The following is a 20,666-nucleotide window of genomic DNA, read 5'->3' as shown; positions in this document are numbered from 1 at the left end:
TTACTGAAGTGGTTAGCCAGGAGAGTGAAAATATTTGTAATTACTGTATGTTAATTTTCAGTTCATGTTTCTGAGGTCATCATAAGGAAGGAATAGGAAAACTCACTATAATGAAATAAAAACTAGCAATTAAAGAAATTGTATATTTAATTCTCTTAAGAGACCAGTTGTTAAAAGTTCCAAAAATATGGATATTAGACACACGTCCAAACATTCTGGAAGTTCGGAAGGAGACAGAGGCACGAGTGGAGTTCCCTCTGTGGCGAGTACTGCCCAGTTATGTAGAACCCACACAGAGTATTTACGTTTGCATCTGACGCATTTAGATTTGCTAGTTGAACTGTTAAGAATACAGTTGGTCCAAGCAGCCAAGCTAAGTAAAAGGCACAGAAATTAGTGCGCAGTAGTTTCTGAGACTTTGGCCACTGCTTCCAATACAGTGCTGGAAATCATATTCTGGAATGAGAACAGTAAAAATAGCTTTTTATGTGTCTTCCACCTTCTTCGATTTCTTTGTCTCTCTTTCCTTCACCAAATGTCACCAGGTAGTATACCCTCTTTATTTACATTCAGCCTTAATAGAGGCCATAATTTATCATCCCCCATTTCTCCAAACTTCACTACACTATACTCAAGTTTGCAAGTGTTCAGCCCCAAGAAGCAGAAAAACAGCGCATGTCAAGCCATAGTAGGCATAGCATTAATTTGCATTAACAGAATGTAAGTCCCAGGTGGCTTTCAGTTTACTTCATCCAGACACAGACCATCTACTCACATTGACAAAGTCTATCATAAGCACTAAGAAGACTTGAGCAAAGTCAGGCAGCCAAAGCATCATGTACTCAGAGACCAGAGTCCAGAGTCCTGGCTTGACCCACCACACACCACTCCCCACATACTGGATATTTTCTGTTACGTTCACGCCACACAAAATTTTCTGATGTTATATATTTTTTTTATATTTAAAGCCTGTATTTTATAGCAATTTACAACGATGCCTCCTCCTCATTTTTCCCATTGATAGACATATGTCAAGAAATTCAGAAGCAATTAATAAGCAATCATTGAGAAGACGAAGTATTTGAATCCCACCTACAAAGAACTTTCTTCCCTATGTCTCATACACATCACATTACACTGGTCAGCTCAGTATGCACCCCATAACATTTTACTGTTTGGCTCCCGGGTCTAATGTTCTACAAAAGGGTAGGAAATGAGAGCCAGCCAAGTCAGCTTTGCTCAAACATACTACATGGTTCCGTCAGCCTCAGCAACTCTTAACAGTCAAGGAAGGACAGGATAACTCCGCATAGGGGCACCACTCTTTAGAGACAAACGGAGCAGAGCCATTCCAGGGCATTCCCAAGCACATGGAAGGTGTCTGTCAAGGCCCCACTGATGAAAAGCCTCGCTCTGAGTCGCGCTTTCACAGTTCGGTTGCAGCCGAATAAGCCTAGCTTTTGGCCAGTCTCTTTGACTCAACATGAGGGCTTCTTAGTTGTGTGAAAAGATGAAATTGAGAACCTTTAAAATGGAAAGGAAAACAGCTGGAGGCAAATATTTCACAAAGGGACACATCTGAATTTAACAAAGCTGTCGCAACGAGGAGCTTAGTGCACAGAAGAAAGGATTTTGTGGACAGGCTAAGAAAGGAGCCCTCCCACTTGGGTGTCGATGTCTCGGGGGCTGAGCAAAAACTACTCCATGCCCACCTGCTCCTGCCTTCTGCTCCATCCACAGTAGAAAACAAAAGTATTTTTAAACTGCTATCATTCATGACTCAAAGCTGCTATCTTCAATTCATAACCAGGACCGAAAAGGGCTACCGATGTGTATCTGCATTGCCGAACCACTCCCAGAGCCAGGCAGATGCCATGACATCTCCTGAGTCATTCTGTGCTTAAAATGGCCGCTTTCTGGGTCCTCATGAAGTACCGTGAGAACACTGACAACAGCCACGCTTATGGAGCATCAACAGATTCCCTAAGGGGGACACACTTTTAGTAGACACGGTGGTAATAACTGCCCTGGGTTTGAGGGACGACGAAAGTTTTTAAGAAATTCAGTGTGTAGGGGGCTAAGAAGTTGGCTTAGCAGGACTGCTTGTACGAGCCTGACTCCTGAATTTGACTCCTGGAACACCAGCTCCTGAAAGGTGTCTGTGCTCTGGCTTCCACAGGCATACAATGGAATACTACACCCTCCACAGTGTTTATTAAAGAAGCGTATTGTTTGATCCCCAAGTCCAGAGTCTGTACAGAAGTGGTGTGCCGGTTAACACTGTGAGGCACATGATATGCAACACTCTCAGACACCGTCTTTCCCCTGAAGACTGCAAAGAAGAAGTTCACTACTAAATAAAGACAGCAGCATTTAGTCCACTACCTGTTTGTGTTTATAGACACCAAGTCTTTCCCGTCGCCTGTGTTCTCTCCTGGCCTGACTCATGCCACAGGGTACTGTTCAGCAGGACTGGAAAACTTCGGGCCAAAAGTTGGAGCCTGGCCTCACAATCTTATTCAGTCTCGGCATGTTGTTCAGAATTAACTGTCTTATGGCACAACTAATTCTCCACATTAAAAATCAGCAAGCAAGATTATGTACATGTGAAATGAAAAGAGGGACCTGCACCCTGCCTCACAGGGTGGACACTCTTTTCTACCTGCTTTAGTGTGCATAACAATGTGCTAGAGCTGAATCCTCTGGAAAGAAGGTCTCCCTGCCTATCACTTGCAGTGGCACATTCAGGGTGTCAAGCCTCTACTGCATGGGTGTAATGGGAAGTGGGTCAATTTAAGATTGACAATTGTCTCGACCAGAGAGAACACCAAAAAGACAAGGCAGAAGCTAGTAACTGAAACTGTAGGCTGGCTGCTTCACAGTCATAGTTAGGGCTTTTGTTGCTGTGAAGAGATACCATGACCACGGCAATTCTTGTCAAGAACTGGGGTGGCTCTTTCATAGTTCAGAGGTTCGCTCCATCATCATCATGGTGAGGAGGGTAGCAGCATGCAGGCCGATGTGGTGCTGGAGCTAAGAGTCCTACATCATGCATGCAACAGGAAGTTGACTGACATATGGGGCAGTATCCTGAGCATAGTAAAACCTCAAAGCCACGCCCACAGTGACACACTTCCTCCAACAAAGCCTCACCTCCTTAAAGTGCCACTCCCTGCGAGATTATGGGGGCCAATTACATTTAAACTACCATGTGGTCAAAATACTCTGTACAGGGTGGAGAAGAGAAAGCCAGAGGCATAAAGAACAAGGTTTGGTCAATGCAGACACATAAGGTAGGAATGGCTGCCTACCGACTTGCCCGAAACACCAGCACCAAACTCAGTGCAACGCCTTTTAATATTGATACTCACATCAATTTGTCTTGTGTTCTCATTTGCTGACCCAAACTGAGTTGAAACACACTTTTATACTTTATTAAAGAAAATTTTGCTCTTGGTTTTCAAAATTACTGAATGAAAAAGTACATACGTTTTTCTTTAAAATGTATACTCCGGTGACAGAAGAGCTGGCTCCGCAGTTAAGAGCACTTGTTGCTCTTGTAGAGCAGTTGGCAGCATCCAAATAGTGGCTCACAGTTTTATCCTAACTCAAGCTGAAGGGGAATCTACTGCCCTGTACTGTCCTCAGCAAGTACCAGTCACATGCATGTTACATGAGTGCAAAAACACTCATACCCATAAAAATAAATATATCTAAAAAAGGATGACTTTAAAAAATAAACTCTATGAATCAAATCAAATAACTTCTCTATATGCTTCTTTGATCTGTCTGCACCGGAGAGGCTGTAGAGTTACTACATACACAACCATCATCCACCCCGTCCTCAAAGCCAGAGACCAATAGGGCATCAGAGATCCAGGGGTGAACAGGACAGGAACTACTAAACCCACCTTTCCCCATCTTGACACCAGAAGCTGTGAGTCATTTTGAGACAACACTAAGTACAAAAGAATCGTAGAGCCACCAGCCATGAAACCACTGACCTGCAAATACATCTGAGCAGTAGCTAGGGCCAAACTTAGGAAGAAGAAAAAACAACTAAGTCACCTAAATTAGCCAAATTTTCCAGTACATTGAGCCCAAATATTCCTATTGGACATAAATGCATTATTTGCATGTGAATCTTTAATGTTTTTTTCTTTCAGAATTAATAACTTCTTCTCATTCTTTCTGGTTATCTCACAACCAAGCTCAAGATACTTGGGATTCTCAGAGTTGAGATTACCAAACCCAGCTAGAGTGAATAGCATTGAATAGAAGAATTCTCCCCAGTCCTTCAGGGACCCACGTGCCTCTGTTACCCACAGTTTTCTGTTTTTAAAGAAATAATTTATTTAAATGTATCTTATGTATGTTGGTGTGAAGGTGTTAGATTGTGAGCTCCCATGTGGGTGCTAGGAATTGAACACCAATTGAACGTGAGTCCTTTGAAAGAGCAGCCAGTGCTCTTAACTGCTGAGCCCTCTCCAGCCCCATGCCCACAGTTTTCAAGGCACGTTTTTCTGGTTATCGGTTCTTCTAACTCTCTTAAAGACAGTTTTTGTAAACCTGTTCTGACTGTGGAAGTCTTTCATGGGCACAGTAAGAGTCGTATTTTATGACAGAGAAGATGCCAGAACAAAGGAAGCGAGACCAAGGAAAAGAGCAACAGGGGTGACTGTTGACCGGACAGCAGGAAGTGAGTTATCTGAATGCTGGGAACCATCGACTTCCTCAATGGCTTTTCAAAATATTATTGATTTCACCTACTTCTTCTTACACATCAAACAATCTGTGGCGTGGATATTGAAAATGGAAATCCGCCACACCATACTATGAACCATCCACTAACAACAGGAGCATATTATGTACGACGGCAGAAGGTACATAACTATAAAATAAACACTGAATTTCAACCAATCTGGTTCTGGTACAGGGTTTTCATTCCAGTTTAGTAGGATCTAGAACAGATTCTAATTTATAGGCATTTATTTCATTCTGGGTTCAAACTTTATGTATGTGGTTTCTGGGGTCACTTTTATCTTGGATCATTTAAGGGCATTTGTTGAGGTCCTGTATTGCTATCCTGAGAACTGGTCTACAGCAGAACACCCTTTCTCTGGTACTCAACTGACTGAGTCACTATTTTGCTCTAGACATTCCTTAATTACAGAGCTGGGATAAGTGGAGATACAGAAGAAACATTTAGCTGGGGCCAGGCTTGGAAGTTTACATTTGGGGCAAGGAAAAGGGCTCAGCAAGAAAAGGCGCTTGCCACCAAGCCTGATGTGCAAATTCAAGTTATGAAACACACGTGCAAGGGAGAGAACCAACTCCCACACGACCTCACACATGCACTGTGATATATACATACCACACACATACACACATACCCCACAAGTGTGTGTGTGTGTGCGCGCACACACACACACACTTAAATATCTTTCGTTATTTGTTTTCTTTTTTTTTTTTTTCATGTTTGGATTTTTGAAGCTTACGTTTCTCTGTGTAGCAGCCCTGACTGTCATGCAACTCACTTTGTAGACCAGGCTGGCCTCAAACTCACAGAGATCCACCTGCCTCTGCCTCCCAAGTGCTGGAATTAAAGGCGTGTGCCACCACTGTGGTGGTGGGATTTAAGACAAGTGCCCAGCAAGTTTCTGAAAGTTTTTTTTTAATGACATTTAAAAAATAGAGGTCCTATGAATGTCACTTGAAGGTGGTAGTAATAAAATAGGGATGAAGGGATTCTAAACAAGAATGAAACAAATATCTCTAATGATAAAATACAGGCCACAAATGATTCAAGAGAGAAAGCAAAGGACCATTACATTAGAAAATTGTCACAGAGACTGCCCAAAGGGCTCCTCCTCCCTTGGCTTAGGAGGTGAAAACAGGAAGCCTTGAACACTCCAGGCAATATAGCAAAGGAGTAGTGGACTCAGGTTCTCTTACTACAGCAGTTAGAGCTGCTAAAATCACTAATGTTTACTCTTAAATTGTCACAGTTCTCAATGTTTCAGGAAGATGGTTTAACATGTTAAAAGAATCAATACTCTCAAGAAAGCAACTAAAATCAAATAAAACATTTAAAGATTCCTTCTATCCATAATTGCAGATACCATATTATCAGCCCAACACATACGGATAACAACCAGACAACGCAAGATGAGAAATGCCATCAGACACACACACACACACACATACACACACACACACACACCTGGACACTAGGCCTAGGAGTCTATCACTGTGATAGAGCACTTGCTGAAATATGTAAGGCTAATTGTGCTGAATTCAATCCCAGAACAAGCAACATCATAATAATAATAATAATAATAATAATAATAAAAAGAAAGAAAAAAGAAAGAAGGCATTCAAGAATGAATTCCAACATTAATAAATGTGCAAGCAGCCTGTTCATCTAATTGCTTCAGAATACTTTGAAAGGGAACAAACCTTCCAGAGTTGGCTTTTGCTGTTTATTAATATTTACATTTCTGCATCTGACCTAGTGGGCTAGTAAAAACCCATCTGCCTGCGTGGGCTAGCGAAACTACCCATGCTTTGAAAAGATGCTTTTTCTTTGCGGTCATGCTTCCCTTTGCACATGGAGATTTGCAAAAACAGTTTTCCTCATAAAAGTCAGTTCACTGGGTGTTTTCCATCTCTCACTGAAAAGAAACGCCACCTCAGTGCAGTCTCATATGTGTGGTTTTACAAGAAGCCTCTGTCACCTGCCTCTGCCACTGGGGTGGGAAAACTCACAACGCTCCACCTTTATGCTGGGGTAAACTCACGGTAGCCATGAAACACTCTGAAGTAATACAAACTGAAATATTCCTGCTAGGCAAACAGAGCAGTGGAACTGAATTATAATGAGCCAGCAGCTGCCACAATATGGCCACAGTAACCAAATCAAAATACCAACGGCTAGCCCAGATGAGACTCAAAGGTCACCCCATAAGCCAGCAGCCTTCTTCGGTTCTTCCCGAATCCTTCATCTAATCCCACAGGAAAACGTTCCGCTGAGCTAGGTTAAAAGCAGTGACTCTGGTGGGGAGCTATTCACTGGCCTGGGATAGTGTGACTAAGGACTAGACACACATACCACAGCTAGGAAACCGAGCCACTGGGGCTGGAACATGTGAAAGTTGAAGCAGCTGACAGGACGCTGCAGGCAACTGTCAGAAAGTGTCACTTTTCAGGGCCTCCCCTCGCCAGTTCACGAACATAACCTCACGGGGCAACAGGCCCACTTAGCCTCCACCAGTGGGGCTGTCTACTGAGACTCTAGAACAACGGACGGAAAATGGATGCTTCCATCCGTCCTCAGACCAAAGACTGTCAGCTGAAAAATATTCTATCAACCATTATAAAAAAAAAAAGGAAGACAATTACTTGCAAAAGGTTGATGCTTGGTAAAACAAAGTTCATTGTTTTAATATAGACAGACAGGAATAAAATTTTACAGACAGAATACTTCTGAAAAAAAATCTATATTCTTTGAATACACTCCATGCCAGGAGTTTCAAAACGTTCTAGATCATATAGACAATGCTCTTACAGACAATGTGTCTCAAATGTATGGCCCCCTGTCCTGCTAGCATGTTCCAAAAGCTACCCAGCTGACCACCTGGGAAGGTTTGATTAAGCAGCTTCAACAATACCGTGAGCATGTTTCAACAGATGAAAAGAATGTTAATATCATTAATAATCACAGGAACCAGGCATGGCGTGTCTCTCCTATATACAAATCAGTGCACTGGCTCATATCTAAGGCAAGTTGGCTGCTATGTCCCCAAGGAAGGCAGTAAGTTAGTTCATGGCTATTGTGAAGTACGAGAAGAGGCTAATAACCGACCAATGTACTACAATGCGTGTATGACAACCACAGACTGACAACAGGTCTCTCCTAAAGATAACCTGTAGCCAAGAAGGGCCACTGGTTCTCATGACATAACAGGCACATGTGTGTGACCATGTGCACCCATGCATAGACAAACATGTGCTCATCTACATTAGGGACTTCACAATCATGAGACAGGGGACTACTTTCAGATTAACAAATTTTATTTATAAAGAAAAATGATAAGGTCACGTTTATTATTCTTCTCAGTTATATCCCATTCGGCCACAACTTTGAGATTATGACACAAAATGGACTGAGTTGTCCTATGTTGGTACCACATAGAAATTTTATTTTACCAAAATTGTAACATTTATCAAAAAAAACTTTGTGATAAAGAAGTTTATGAGCAAGCATGTTAAATTCTTTATCACATCACTAAAATAGCATATTGCTGTAAGAAAAAAAATGGAGCATAATAATCCACTCAGAAAAGGAATGGGGATGCAGTGATCTTTCCTTTCTTTGAAATAATAAAACTTCATAAGTAAACAGTTTACAAAAAAAAAAATCAGGTCATCTGCAGTTAATAACTCTTTCCCGTAAAATTAGTGTCACTTACTTCGGTAGCAGACGCCTAATTCAGTCACAGACTTGATTGATTTGACAATAGAGAATCTGCTCCAATAAAGTGGCTGATTTATTTCCGATGCTATAGCTTTTACCCTAATGTGACATGGCAGAATGAAGTCTTTGAAATATAAGGAAATCTTTTGTAGTTTTAATGAAAACCAGCTAAAGATTCTAGAGCAGACCACTGCCAAGGCTTTTAGTAGATGCCGAGAGCCTCTTTGGGTGTGAGGGAAAATGTTCACAAGGTGACGGCATTAGAATATAAGTTAAACATAACCGACATTCCAGATTCCATGGTTGTAGTTTAAGGGTTAAACTGCTGGACTGCCAGGGGCCCTTCCTTCATCTCTGTTTGCAAACTGCTTGTCTTTAACCTTTTGAAAATCGCGTCCTGTTTATGATTAAAATAACAAAAGTAAAAAAGCATAACACCCAAGTGGGCTCATCTTACAGGGCCATTTCAGCACCCTGGGCAAACTCAAAGACGACCTCTCCTCCCAGAGTCAAGCCGTGGGATGGGCAAGCCAATCAAGACGTGAGAAATGAGAGGGAGTGAAGAGTGTTCAAGGCACCAGCATCCTTAGCTCTTTAGAAATACCTTCTAATTCTTCTCTAGACTAAAAATGTTAGGCATCCCAGACTTGTTTCAAAGACTTTTTCTCTCTTTGTGTCTCTGGGCACACTGCACAGTGACCTCTTGCTCTCAGGGTGACTTCTTTGACCCGAGTCTGACACCGGCCCGTTAATGTCAGATAAACCATTTAGCCCAAGCACAATTCTTTTCTGTGCAAAAATCTGCTTGAGGTGGAAAATGTCGCGGTTTGTAAACAATAAAGAGCCATGTTTCAGGCCAGACGGCTTATCTAACAGAGAAGTCTTTGCTCGGGGAACAGTGGGCAGGAGACTCGCCCACCCAGCAGCCTTTCTCATCACAATGCGGGACTCTGTCTTAGCCTTCATGACTAAGAGGTTGAGGAAAGGAAGGCAGACGGGTGAAAGAGAGAAGCTGACATGGGGTTTCAACTTAAACAACAACCACACAGAAAGAACCATGTCTAGAGTGTCAGCCCACTTATATTTAAATAACTTGGATAAAAAAAACTAGTTCGTGAAGCAGCTGTCCACGAAGAAACACAGAACAGCGGCTATTTGACACAGTTGTATGCTTCGCCTTGTTCTGAAACATTAACCCCTCTAACTGCTTTTTCAGCTTGTTCACATACACACCAAACTTCTATTTGGCTTACATATTTGAGGTACTGTTTTAGCTCATCAGAGACTAATTTTAGACTTTTCCAAATGAAGTTTCTATAGCCTTTTCACATTAGTTCTTAGGTCACCTTTATAACTTTATAGTTGACTTCATCTTACACAGTTAGGTAAAAATGAACAGAGAAGCAAAGAGCCAAGTATTCAAATCCTGGCTATGGGCACCAAAGAGTCTAAACTTGCCCAATAAAATCTAAGTTGACAAATAGCCTGTCACCTGTTTCCATCTATCTCGAGTTAGCTGAGGCCTGACGCATTTTTCACCAATAACTGAGAAGAACCTGGGACTCTTGCTAAAAGTTAACAATTAAAACCTCACTATGAAGTTTATCATTTTGAAGGGTGGGGAAAAAAAAAACTACCAAAACCAAGAACCTAGATCAAATAGCATCTCATGGTACTCAGGGAACACATTCAAAGGCATAAACTTGATGTTACCCACTAAAGACAACTTTGTGTTAAATACCTGATTTGATGGCAATTTAAAAAAAACAAAAAAGACTGAGATGAAAGGACCTTCGACATCTTAAGGAACTGACAAAGTTTTAAGGTGTGAAATCAGGACACTCTTAAAAAGCATTTGCAATTACAGTTTCCGTACAATATAATTATTGATCAGTATTTTCTTTGGAGATTGGTCCAACAGCTTATATCATGAAATTGAACTTCATTTATCAAAAGATTTATGATAGAATTTGGCCCATCTGAAAGAGTTCCTAATATTGTAAAGAATTCACATTTACTGGAACAAAGATCGTTATCTTTCATCAAAACTGAAGTAGCCAGCTACTGGGACCGCTTAAGTCATTATGAATTATCTTCCCATTGCTCAGGTTTACTGCTGCTAGACAAACATCCCAACTGAGTAGTCAGAAGCAGAGAAACACGCTAACACAGCCAGAAGGCAGGGCACAACGGAAATCTGCAGACAGACTCAGAATGCAAGCAGCTTCTGTAAAGTGATACAGAATGAGGTCTATCTAGGGCAGTGGTTCTCAACTTTCCCAGTGCTGCGACCCTTTAATACAGTTCCTCATGTAACTCCCCAACCGTAAAATTATTTCCATTACTACTTAATAATGGTAATTTTGCTACTGTTATGAATCATAGTGTAAATATCTGACATGCAGGATATGTATTATGTGACCCCCCCAAAGGGGTCACAACCCACAGGTTGAGAACCGCTCACCTAGACAATCAGCACAAAGTCCACAGCATGCAAAACCACAACCAGACCATACAACTCAACTTGAAGGGGTTATTCTGACTACACATGTCTTTGTCAATCATGAAACCAAATATTTTATTACAAATATTTGTCACTTTGACTTCTTTAGTATGTACTGAGAAAACTACTGATAACAACATTTTGTGTCTAAGGAAGACAAACGTCTACATGGATCCTGTATCGCTGAAAATCTTCAATTTCATGTCTGAAAAACTTAGTGCTTGTCGATCTGTTCGCCAACATTCATAGCCATTTTATTTTCTAATTATGAATGCTATTTCTATCATTTAAGAGCACTATAGTAAACGGACTGACTGACCCGACTCCTAAAACTGAATGTCTGTCTGAGGCACATCTCCCATTCCTTGCCCAAACATGAGCTTTCCAAAAAATACATGATAAAATAAAACTTTTCTTACTTTGTATTCTGGAATTGACAAAAGGTGGAGAGAGATTGTCATGTGACCCAAGATCCCTGCTGGTCATGTGGTCATAGGGAGTCCCATCTCCATAGTTCTGTAAGTAAGATAAAAGAGTAAGCCTCGTCATGTGACACACCTTATAAACACACCTCAATAATGAAACCTTTCCTATGAAAAGAAACTGGAGTCGGTTATTACTTGCCCCATGAAATCTCACTGTAAGAGCTTGCACCTTCATATGAACAGTAGGCGAAAGAATTCAAATGTTTCCCAAAGTCATAGCTGCGAAATCTTAATATAATGATAATGCTACCAACTTCATGGAATTATTGACGTGATTAAATTAAATAATACATGTCAAACAGCATATGCTCATGAAGTAAACTGCATACAACAAAAGTTATTCCTTCTCAAAACCTATGTTCAAGTAAGGAAAATGATTCATAGTCTGCAACGATTTGCCTCTTGGAAAAGCAAGGTAGGGGGGTCTGAGCAGCACTTAGCTTGCGATATTAACATTTCGGTGTTTTATTTTAGCTGCTGTTGCAGCTGTGAAATGGATGGCTCCTTACATTAGTAATGAACACGCAAGCCTGTGAAGGGTAACAAACCCGCACTAGGATGAACATCAAAGCTTCAGGACCGGGCCTGTGTGCCAGCTCAGAAGGCAAAGGTGCTCACTGTACTCACCCGAAGACGTGAGTTCAACCTGCAAAATCCGTGGAAAAGTGGAGGAAGCAAAAAAACCACCCTACAATGCTGTCCTCTGACCTCTAGATCCGAGTAGTGACCCATCTTCATAGACACACTCACGCCCAGTTATACATAAAGGTTAAAGCTTCAGCTTAAATCAGTGTTTATGCACGTAAACAAAACACACAACACCAAAACAATTTTAAGGGTAAACATTTTTGAAGAAATGTGTCACTAAAATAGTGTTCTCCTTATGTTGGGAATTTAAAAATTAATACAGTGTTTGTAATCTTTCCAACCACTTAAATTCCATGGAGTAATTCAATAACATCTAAGAAAGAGTTAAAATCTACTGTGTTATTTGATTTAAATGTCGGCCTATTAAAGAGCATCAAGTGACCAGAAAGGGGGGTGGGAGAGTGTCTGCTCAGCTGGCTGAACTGTCCATAAAGTCTAAGTCAAATTTACTCAGAGGTATCAGTTTGGTATGTTAGCCAAAGGGCAGAATCTGCCCACACATGAAAGATGGATGCTATAAGAACAACAAAAAGTCACATCACTTCAGTGTGGAAGGACCGAGGCCCTCGGGACAAGCCACTGCACTCTCTCTCACCTTTCTTCATTTACAAAAAATTAACCAGGATGATGCTAGACTCTAATCCTGCTAGAGTATTAATTTGTTCCTAGATGTCTTCCACTAAGGACCCACCCAGGCATTGTACAATGCTCATTATTATTTATGAAATGCCCTTATCCTAGAGAGTGCACTACAAACTTAAAATACATGATCGAACTTACTTGTCAGTACAGTACTGTGCATAGAAGCTAGGACCGGCAGTGAGGAATGGGGGGAAAAAGGACACGGCGAAGTCACCTAGCGTGACTCTACAGACAGGGAAACCCCTGGACTTGGAAACTTAAATGATAAGATGGAGAGTCAAATCATTCAGCAATATGTGTCTTGTATGCATTTACATATTCATGTGTGTGCGTGTGTGTCGTGTGTCATGTGTGTGTGTGTGTCTTCATGTGGGAGTATGGACTCATTTGTTTGTGTGGTACCTGTGTGTGGATGCCAGAAGGCAAATTTAGGCATAAAATGCACAGATTAGGGTAGACTAACTTGTCAGTAAGCCCCAGGTGCTGGAATTTTAAGTGCACAATACCACCCCTGGATTTTTTTTCTTACCAATGCATTATAGGAATAAAACCCTAGGTCTTATGACTGTGAGCAAGCTCTTTGCTGACTGACCTATTTCCCAAGTCCTACCAATGCATTTCTTGTTTTTCTTTTCAAATTATACTTATTTACTTTGCATGTGTGGTGGGTGGGGAGTCACACACACGTGTGCCGCAGCATATGCAGGACAAAGGACAGCTTGGAATCACTTCTCTCTCTGCCGTGTAGGTCCTGAGGATGGAGCTGAGAAGCTTAGTGGTAGGTACCTTTGCTCATTGACTCATTTCACAGACTTGCTTATTCAACAAAATTTGCAGTTTCTGGAAACTAAGTTTGAAAGTAAATCAGGAAGATTCTAAATGGGCTTTGTTTGCCAAAACTCAATAGAAAGTAGATTGTCAATTAGACACTATGAGGCAGTTTAAGTTTTAAAAGTGAGCTACTGTAGGAAATTAATAGTAAGAAGCTAATATAAAATTAATAATGTATTTTACTATGAGAATCTAGCTCAATATTTATAGTTTTGCACTGAACCACACACAAATGTGTGTAAGGAGAAACTAAGCAAGCCCAAGCGAACAGAACAATAGAGGACATTCTGTCATCCCCACTGGCTGTCAAGGAATGGATTTATTTGTGCAAGTGCAGACTGTAACATGAGGAGGAGGAGGAAAGATTTCCTCCACCCATCCATATAATGCATTAGGATGTCAAGCTCGACAGCTGCTCCGAGGCTCAGCCGAGTTCCTCGTAGGCTTAGAGATCCTGCTGCACCCTGCAGACCTGCGTGAGGCTCGCGGTGCCAAGGACAGGTGCAAAGTGTTAAGTACAACTGGCTAAAATAGCCTCTTGTGCAGCTTGATGGGCCACCTCTGTCTCCAGAGACAAAGCAGAGACCTCCCCCAATGCAAAATGATGGGGGGGGGGCGTGTACAGTAAGATGTCCCCTCCCAGTAGAATGCCCCATCTAGAGAGGCAGGAAGGATGGATGTCCATCCTGCACTAAGTCAACTTCTAACTGGGGACACTGTATGTGTGTAATCAAACCTGCTGTGGGATTAGAGGCACTTAAAAAAAAAAAAGTACTAAAGACATCATATGCAATGGCCTGCCTGGTGGAACAGTAACATGGCCCCAAAATAAAACGAATGCAGACTTGCTATGCAAATCATACTAATAGGTTAGACTCCCGTGAAGTGTTATTCGGGAGTCTAGTCATACCTACACATGATGGATAAATTAGGATTTATTTAAGCTTGGTCTGAGTGCAACAAATGACTTTCTATCGCACTTGACCACCTACTGGCAAAGGTAAAGCCGTGTGTTTGATAAACGGTTTCTCTTCAGGTCAGCATTAATTCAGCAGGTATAAACTCAGGTGTGGTAACCAATAAAATCAAAGAATCCCAGAAGGCTGCCCTCGTTAAACTGATTATACAGATCTGTGCAGATGTGTGTGTGTGTGTGTGTGTGTGTACCCTTGTGTGTGTGCATACCTGATGCATGTGAGAAGCTTAGTACATTTACATATATGCCATGTCTGTCTGCTTTCCGGGGAAAAAAGATTACATATACTTACCCTGGATGGGCTTGGATGGCCTCCATTCCCCCAGGACCCTGAGCTACTTCTGTCTTCTACATCTAGGGACAAGAGAGAAATTCTTTAGGCTTTCTTGTAATAATTCTTTCTTTTTGTATATGCACTTTTAAATTAATGTTTCAAATTAATCTCCTGTTGCCTTTAATTAAGAACCAGGCACAGGGTTACCACGATGACAGTGGGTTCTGACCCATCTACTTAAATTAACTAATTTAAATTCACAGCAGACGTGAACTGGACCCTCAGGAACCAGAGGTATGCACATAAAAATTACTTCTATCCTCCACAGCTTTCGATAGCCTCCGTTGTGAGAGATAGGAATTGGCGCTTAAAGTTTTATTAAAATCTTTTGAACAAAACAAACTTCAAAGTACATGAACACAACTTTAATCCAGAGGGAAAGTTAAGCTGAAGTAAATGCCCACTCTGACACTTTCAACTCCACTGCCAGAATCTGACGAGATTCTGACTGTTCTCTAGCCCAGTTTATTACAGCACACAACAGACACGCAACCCAAACTACTAATGGAAGGCCTCAGTCGTTTCCTCCAACTAGCACGGTACACAGATAGAGGGGCTTTTTAAAGTTTGTGGAGACACCTCTGTTCCTAAGAAAATAAATAAACAAAAGCCCCAGGATGGTCCATATAGACTCAACTATCATTATCAGCATTACAGTTATCATCATCATCAATATCGTCATCATTATCACCACCAGCATCACCATCACTATCACCACCAGCGTCATCATCATCAATATCATCATCACTATCACCACCCCCATCACTCACCACTGTCATCATCATCAATATCATCATCATTATCACAATTACCACCATCATCATCACCACCATCACCATAATCATCACCACCACCACTACCATCACTATCACTACCGTCATCGTCATCACCATCATCATCACTGCGTTGAGAGCTTGACGTAAGGCACTTGATCATATCCACCCTGCCCCCTACTCTTTCTAAATCCATTTGTCCTCCTTTTCCTATCCACCTAACTTTGTTTCCTGTTTTCTTTATAATCTTCCAAAACTAATTTTTGCTTCCCAAATGGTCGCTGATGACTGATGGTCTACTACAGAGTAAATTCGCATCCTGATATTTGATATGTAGAAATGAAAGCTGATATTAGATTATGAGGCAGTATTTGATTTTGATAAGTCAAGCTTGAAGAGACCCTAGTCAGTGACCAGGGAGGTAGGATGCACTGAACTCTCTCCCTGCACAGTTCTATTGCTGGCTAAAGTAAGTAAGTTCCTTCACGGCTGTTGTGAGTGAACTCCTGAGGACAGCAGAGCCAGGAAGTTCTAAGGATCAACCTATATTTGAGGATGGCTTTGAGAATTTTGATGAAAGGCCCATTAAAAACATGAAAAGTTTCCTTGTTGTGTAGATTTTTTGATCCCGGTAGATAACAGACGGCCATCACAAACATCCCCTGACAGAATCGGAGGAGGGTGCGAAACTCTAATCCCATATACCGACTCTTCAAACATCTCCCTGATACTGTTTATTCTCTTATTGGCCTACTGTCATTCCTTTTATTGCTGCTAGTTTATTATCAGCAGAAGCAATCACAGTATAATTAATTGGCTTATTTTTGGGTACAGAGGAGTACATGGTGTTACAGGATATCTTAAGAGAAGAGATAGCAATAACTAACTTACTGCTAATAAGCTTGAATCTTCATCACCCCCCCATCTCTCAGTGTCCCTTGTTTCCTGGCCCCATCTTCTCTCCCTCTTGTGGTCATCTTCCCCCGCCCCATTCCCCACCCCTGCTCCTCCTCCTTCTTTCTCTTTCTTAACCACAGGTCCTCTTGGTTGGCACTCCAGAAGACAAGGAATGACAGCAGATGTCCCGTTAGACTCAGCGCACTGCAAGCGGAAGGCGTAGAAAGAAGGCTCAGGAGACTACATCAAGCCTAAAGAAAAGGTGTAAAACTTTCCCGAAACCTGTTGTTTAACGACCCAGGATGCTTGCCCTATCCTGTACACTCTGAGCTATAGTGCACGGAAGAAATTTACAACCCTCAGGGATTTTCACACTACTGAGTTTGTATCCTGCATGATTCTCTTAATTTTTAAATAAAACACAAACATTTTCAGGGGGAGGGGATTTAAAAATAAAAGCTGTCAATCATTGCGGGTTTTCAAACATTTAGTACAACCTGACTTTTATTTTTTTAACCTGAAACAGCCAACTTGGATTGATGGGAGATCCTGCCCTAAAATTACACCCAAAAGGCAAGAAAGGGCTAGATTTGATTTTCTCTGTCTGCCATATACTTCATATTGCTCAGACTTGTCTACTTTCAATTACCAAAAAGGGGGGGGGAGGTTAAACATCTAAGATAGACAAGGACAAAATGGACCATATGGCTCTGCCAGGGACTCTCCATTGGGGACAATTTTGACACCAAAAGACAATGGCAAGTTCCATAGGCAATTTTGGCTATCACAGGTTAGGAAATAGGTCAGGAACATTGCTAAACATTCTATAAAGGCACGAAACAGTCCCTTCAATCAAGAATGTTCTTTCCCCAAGTATGGACCATGCCTGAAACACAGTCACCCCAGGCCAGCAAGAAAAGAAAAGAAGTTCGAGAAAAGATGCGTTGAAATTTAATTTATGACTTAACAAGAATTCTTCTCCCGATACACTGCGGCTATGGATTTAAACCCAGACTTGAGCAGGACTGTTTCAGGAGATATTTATGCATATCTTCTGTCCACCGCATAAAGGGGAAAATGATGGTCAACCCGGCCCCGGTTAATTAGCAGGCGGGTAAAACACATCAAAACTCGAGTATTCCCAACTGGGCAATTTCAAAAGCAAGCAAGCTGCTAATTAAAAATGCTGGAAGTCGAGCTTTTTCAAAACAGGTTAAATACTGGCTGGGTTCCTCCACAAAGAGATTCCCACCCAATCAGATCCGACTGCTCTTTTCCCATCCTTACCCATTTCCATCTTTCTCATTTCCTGACCTCACGCTGCTCAGCCTTCCTTTCTATTTCCTCTCTTTCATTGCTCTCTTTTGAACAGGATCTTCCCTGACGAGATCTAGAGGATGAGGACAAACCACCAGCTCTCCCCCAACTCAATAAATAGGACCACCCAATGAATTCTAATTGTATTTTATCTTGGAAAAAAATCTATATAAACGGGTATGCATTCATGTAACGCAAAAAGAAAGTCCGTTGTGGCAATTCATAAGCAAGTAAACATGTTACTTTTTAGCCATCTGTTGATATCTTCTCTGTTCTAAGCTTCATCAGACCTGATAGTTAAGTGAGCGTTTTACCTCAGTAACCAGGCCAAGGCATCTCACCTCCAATTCCACTCACCACCATCTGAATTCCTTGGCATGATCACGTCAAAGCCAGCTTCTTAGGGTGCACCTCAAACACAGAGTCTGTACCTCACCAGTGAGGCAAAGGCAACAGTGTTTATCGCCAGGTCCCGGGTAATTTTCACACACATCGCAGAGTGTGAGAAGCAGGAGACTATGCTATTACAGACAGAAGACAAATGGCACCCACACCCCGGACAGTAGCCTACCTCACGGAGTACATTGGTTATCCGGATAATGGAAGTTAGCTTGTGGTTAAAAATTACTGTTTTTGCGGAGGACTGCCTGAATATATATCTGGAAGTCCACAACTGTCTGAAACTTCAGCTCCAGGGTATCTGACATCCCTCTGACTTCCTCATACCTATGTACGCATGTGTATGAGCGTGCACGCAAGCACGAACGCAAGCACGCACACGAGCACGCACATACGCAAACATACACACACATGCGCACACACAAATATTTCTTAAGCACAAGCGAATAACCCTTCAGAAAAAGGAAAAGCTCTGACTCCACATTTACTCCATGCTCCTGTCTCACAGCATCCTAATGGTACTTGCCAGACTCACTTTGTCTGAAACCTGCTCATGGCCTACACCAAACCACCACTCGTTCTGTGCCGGACACTGCAATGCCTTACCATGGGTTTGCTCCTATTACTTTGTGCCTAGAAGGGGTATAAAACCTTTTGACAACAAAATGGCACAGTCACTGGCATCTACAAAGTCTATGCTTGAGACCCACAGAATTGAATTTAAAACAAAGCCAAAAAAACATTGTTTTTTGTTGTTGTTGTTGTTGTTTGTTTTTTAAACAGGGCTCCACTATGTAGCCTTGACTGGCCTGAAAGCTCTATAAGTAGACCAGGCTGACCTCGGACTTACAGACATCCGCCTGCCTCTGCCTCCCCAAGTGCTGGGATTAAAGGTGTGCACCACTATGCCTGTCAAAAACCTCAATATTTTAAAGTAAGATTTTGTGCAAACTTTACAGCTATCTCTGGTCACATGTGCCCTGAACGTCATGGGGTGAACACGTAAACTTCATAGCTATCTCTGGCCACACGCGCCCTGAGTGCCATGGGGTGAACTTGCCTGACTCTTCCTTCCCTATCATAGGAAATGAGGCTAAAGGGTGATCAGCCGTTTGCCGGATATTTATGTCCTAATAGCATGCCAACTTGATGTATGAGAAAAGTGAGGCTTAAAGGGGCTAGCAAGGCACCCGAAGTGTTAGTACACAGCAGAGTAAGACAAAGCCCCAGGTCATGTGGGACCATAACTCAGGGAGTACATCCACCAAACACCTCAATGGTACGAGCTTCTCAATCCTACACCCAGCTAGGATGTCCCTTCTTGGCCCCGAGATGGAGCAAATACATATAAAGTACATTTTCTGCTACTGTATCCAGAAGACATTAAAGTTAGATATCCAAAAATAAATAAATTAAACATTTGAATGAATCACAAGGCAATAGCATAAAAGATAGCTAATAATTCCATCAAAAGAGATGCTATGATGGGCTAGATATTTGTTTGAGGTACACAGAAACTTTAGAAGCTATTATATTGGCAAAAATGAAAAGAAAATTTAATGCAGTTATCTGAATAAAAGATAAAAATGATTCTGGGGAAACAAAATTAACACTTGCTTTTTAATTTGATGGAAAATTCAAGTTTTCCCAACAGAAGTCAGAATAGAAAGAAGCAAATCATTTTACCTACAAAAAAATTCACACTTGTGGAGTCACTGAGGCTGGCTCAATACTATAGTTCATTAAACAGACATTTCTGCTACAAAGAACCCTATGGATATATGCACACTCCACCCCAAGCTGTGATGAATACATATGTAATATATCTTATAGCAAAGAAACATGCTTAACTGTCTCTCAATACCTTGTATGGTATACAGCAGACAGGAGGTTCTTTAGTTTTTTTACTCAATCAAACAAGCACAAAGGGAAGAAAAAAATAGTATTTCTGGTATAAGAAAGTGTTTACATCTTAATTATGAAACAAAACAACAGAGAAAGACCCAGGTAAAAAAAAAAAAAAAAAAAAAAAGATGGCTGTGATAAAGACATCTCAAGAACCAACTCCTGCTACTCCATGTGTACAAATGACCAGCCACCTCTTCCCCGTGGGCATGGGAAGGGATCACAAGGCCATGGGCGGAAGGAATGATACAAAAATACCAGTAGATGAAAGAAACTACACTTTCAAAGCCTGAAATGAGCTCGGTTGCCTGAGGTTTCTTTCTGATAACCATCCAAAGTAGGATAGTCTTGGCAACTTTCACAGATGTGTGGGCTGCTCTGAGAATCAACAAGCCGTTGAGAAGCTCTCAGCTCACGGGGTCCTTTCTGTGAGTCATTCTAACATGTCTGACCCTTCGCTGCCAAACTGCAGAAGGCAAC

General features: G+C 41.6%; 1 protein-coding gene across 7 annotated transcripts in view; it reads right to left on the bottom strand.

The window, feature by feature from the left end:
- Positions 1–20,666, bottom strand: part of Tcf4 (transcription factor 4) — a 338,712-nt gene that overhangs the window by 204,232 nt on the left and 113,814 nt on the right. For all 7 annotated transcript variants that reach the window (XM_026783458.1, XM_026783457.1, XM_026783461.1 and 4 more), the window contains exons 4-5: positions 14,854–14,915; positions 11,399–11,495 (exon numbers count right to left, since the gene is read on the bottom strand). In XM_026783458.1, the coding sequence (XP_026639259.1) occupies positions 11,399–11,495; positions 14,854–14,915 (159 nt within the window). The remainder of the gene's footprint in view (positions 1–11,398; positions 11,496–14,853; positions 14,916–20,666) is intronic.

This window comes from Microtus ochrogaster, chromosome 18 (assembly GCF_000317375.1).
Source record: "Microtus ochrogaster isolate Prairie Vole_2 chromosome 18, MicOch1.0, whole genome shotgun sequence".
Classification (NCBI taxonomy): Eukaryota; Metazoa; Chordata; class Mammalia; order Rodentia; family Cricetidae; genus Microtus; species Microtus ochrogaster.
This window is presented reverse-complemented; position numbering and strand designations above follow the sequence as displayed.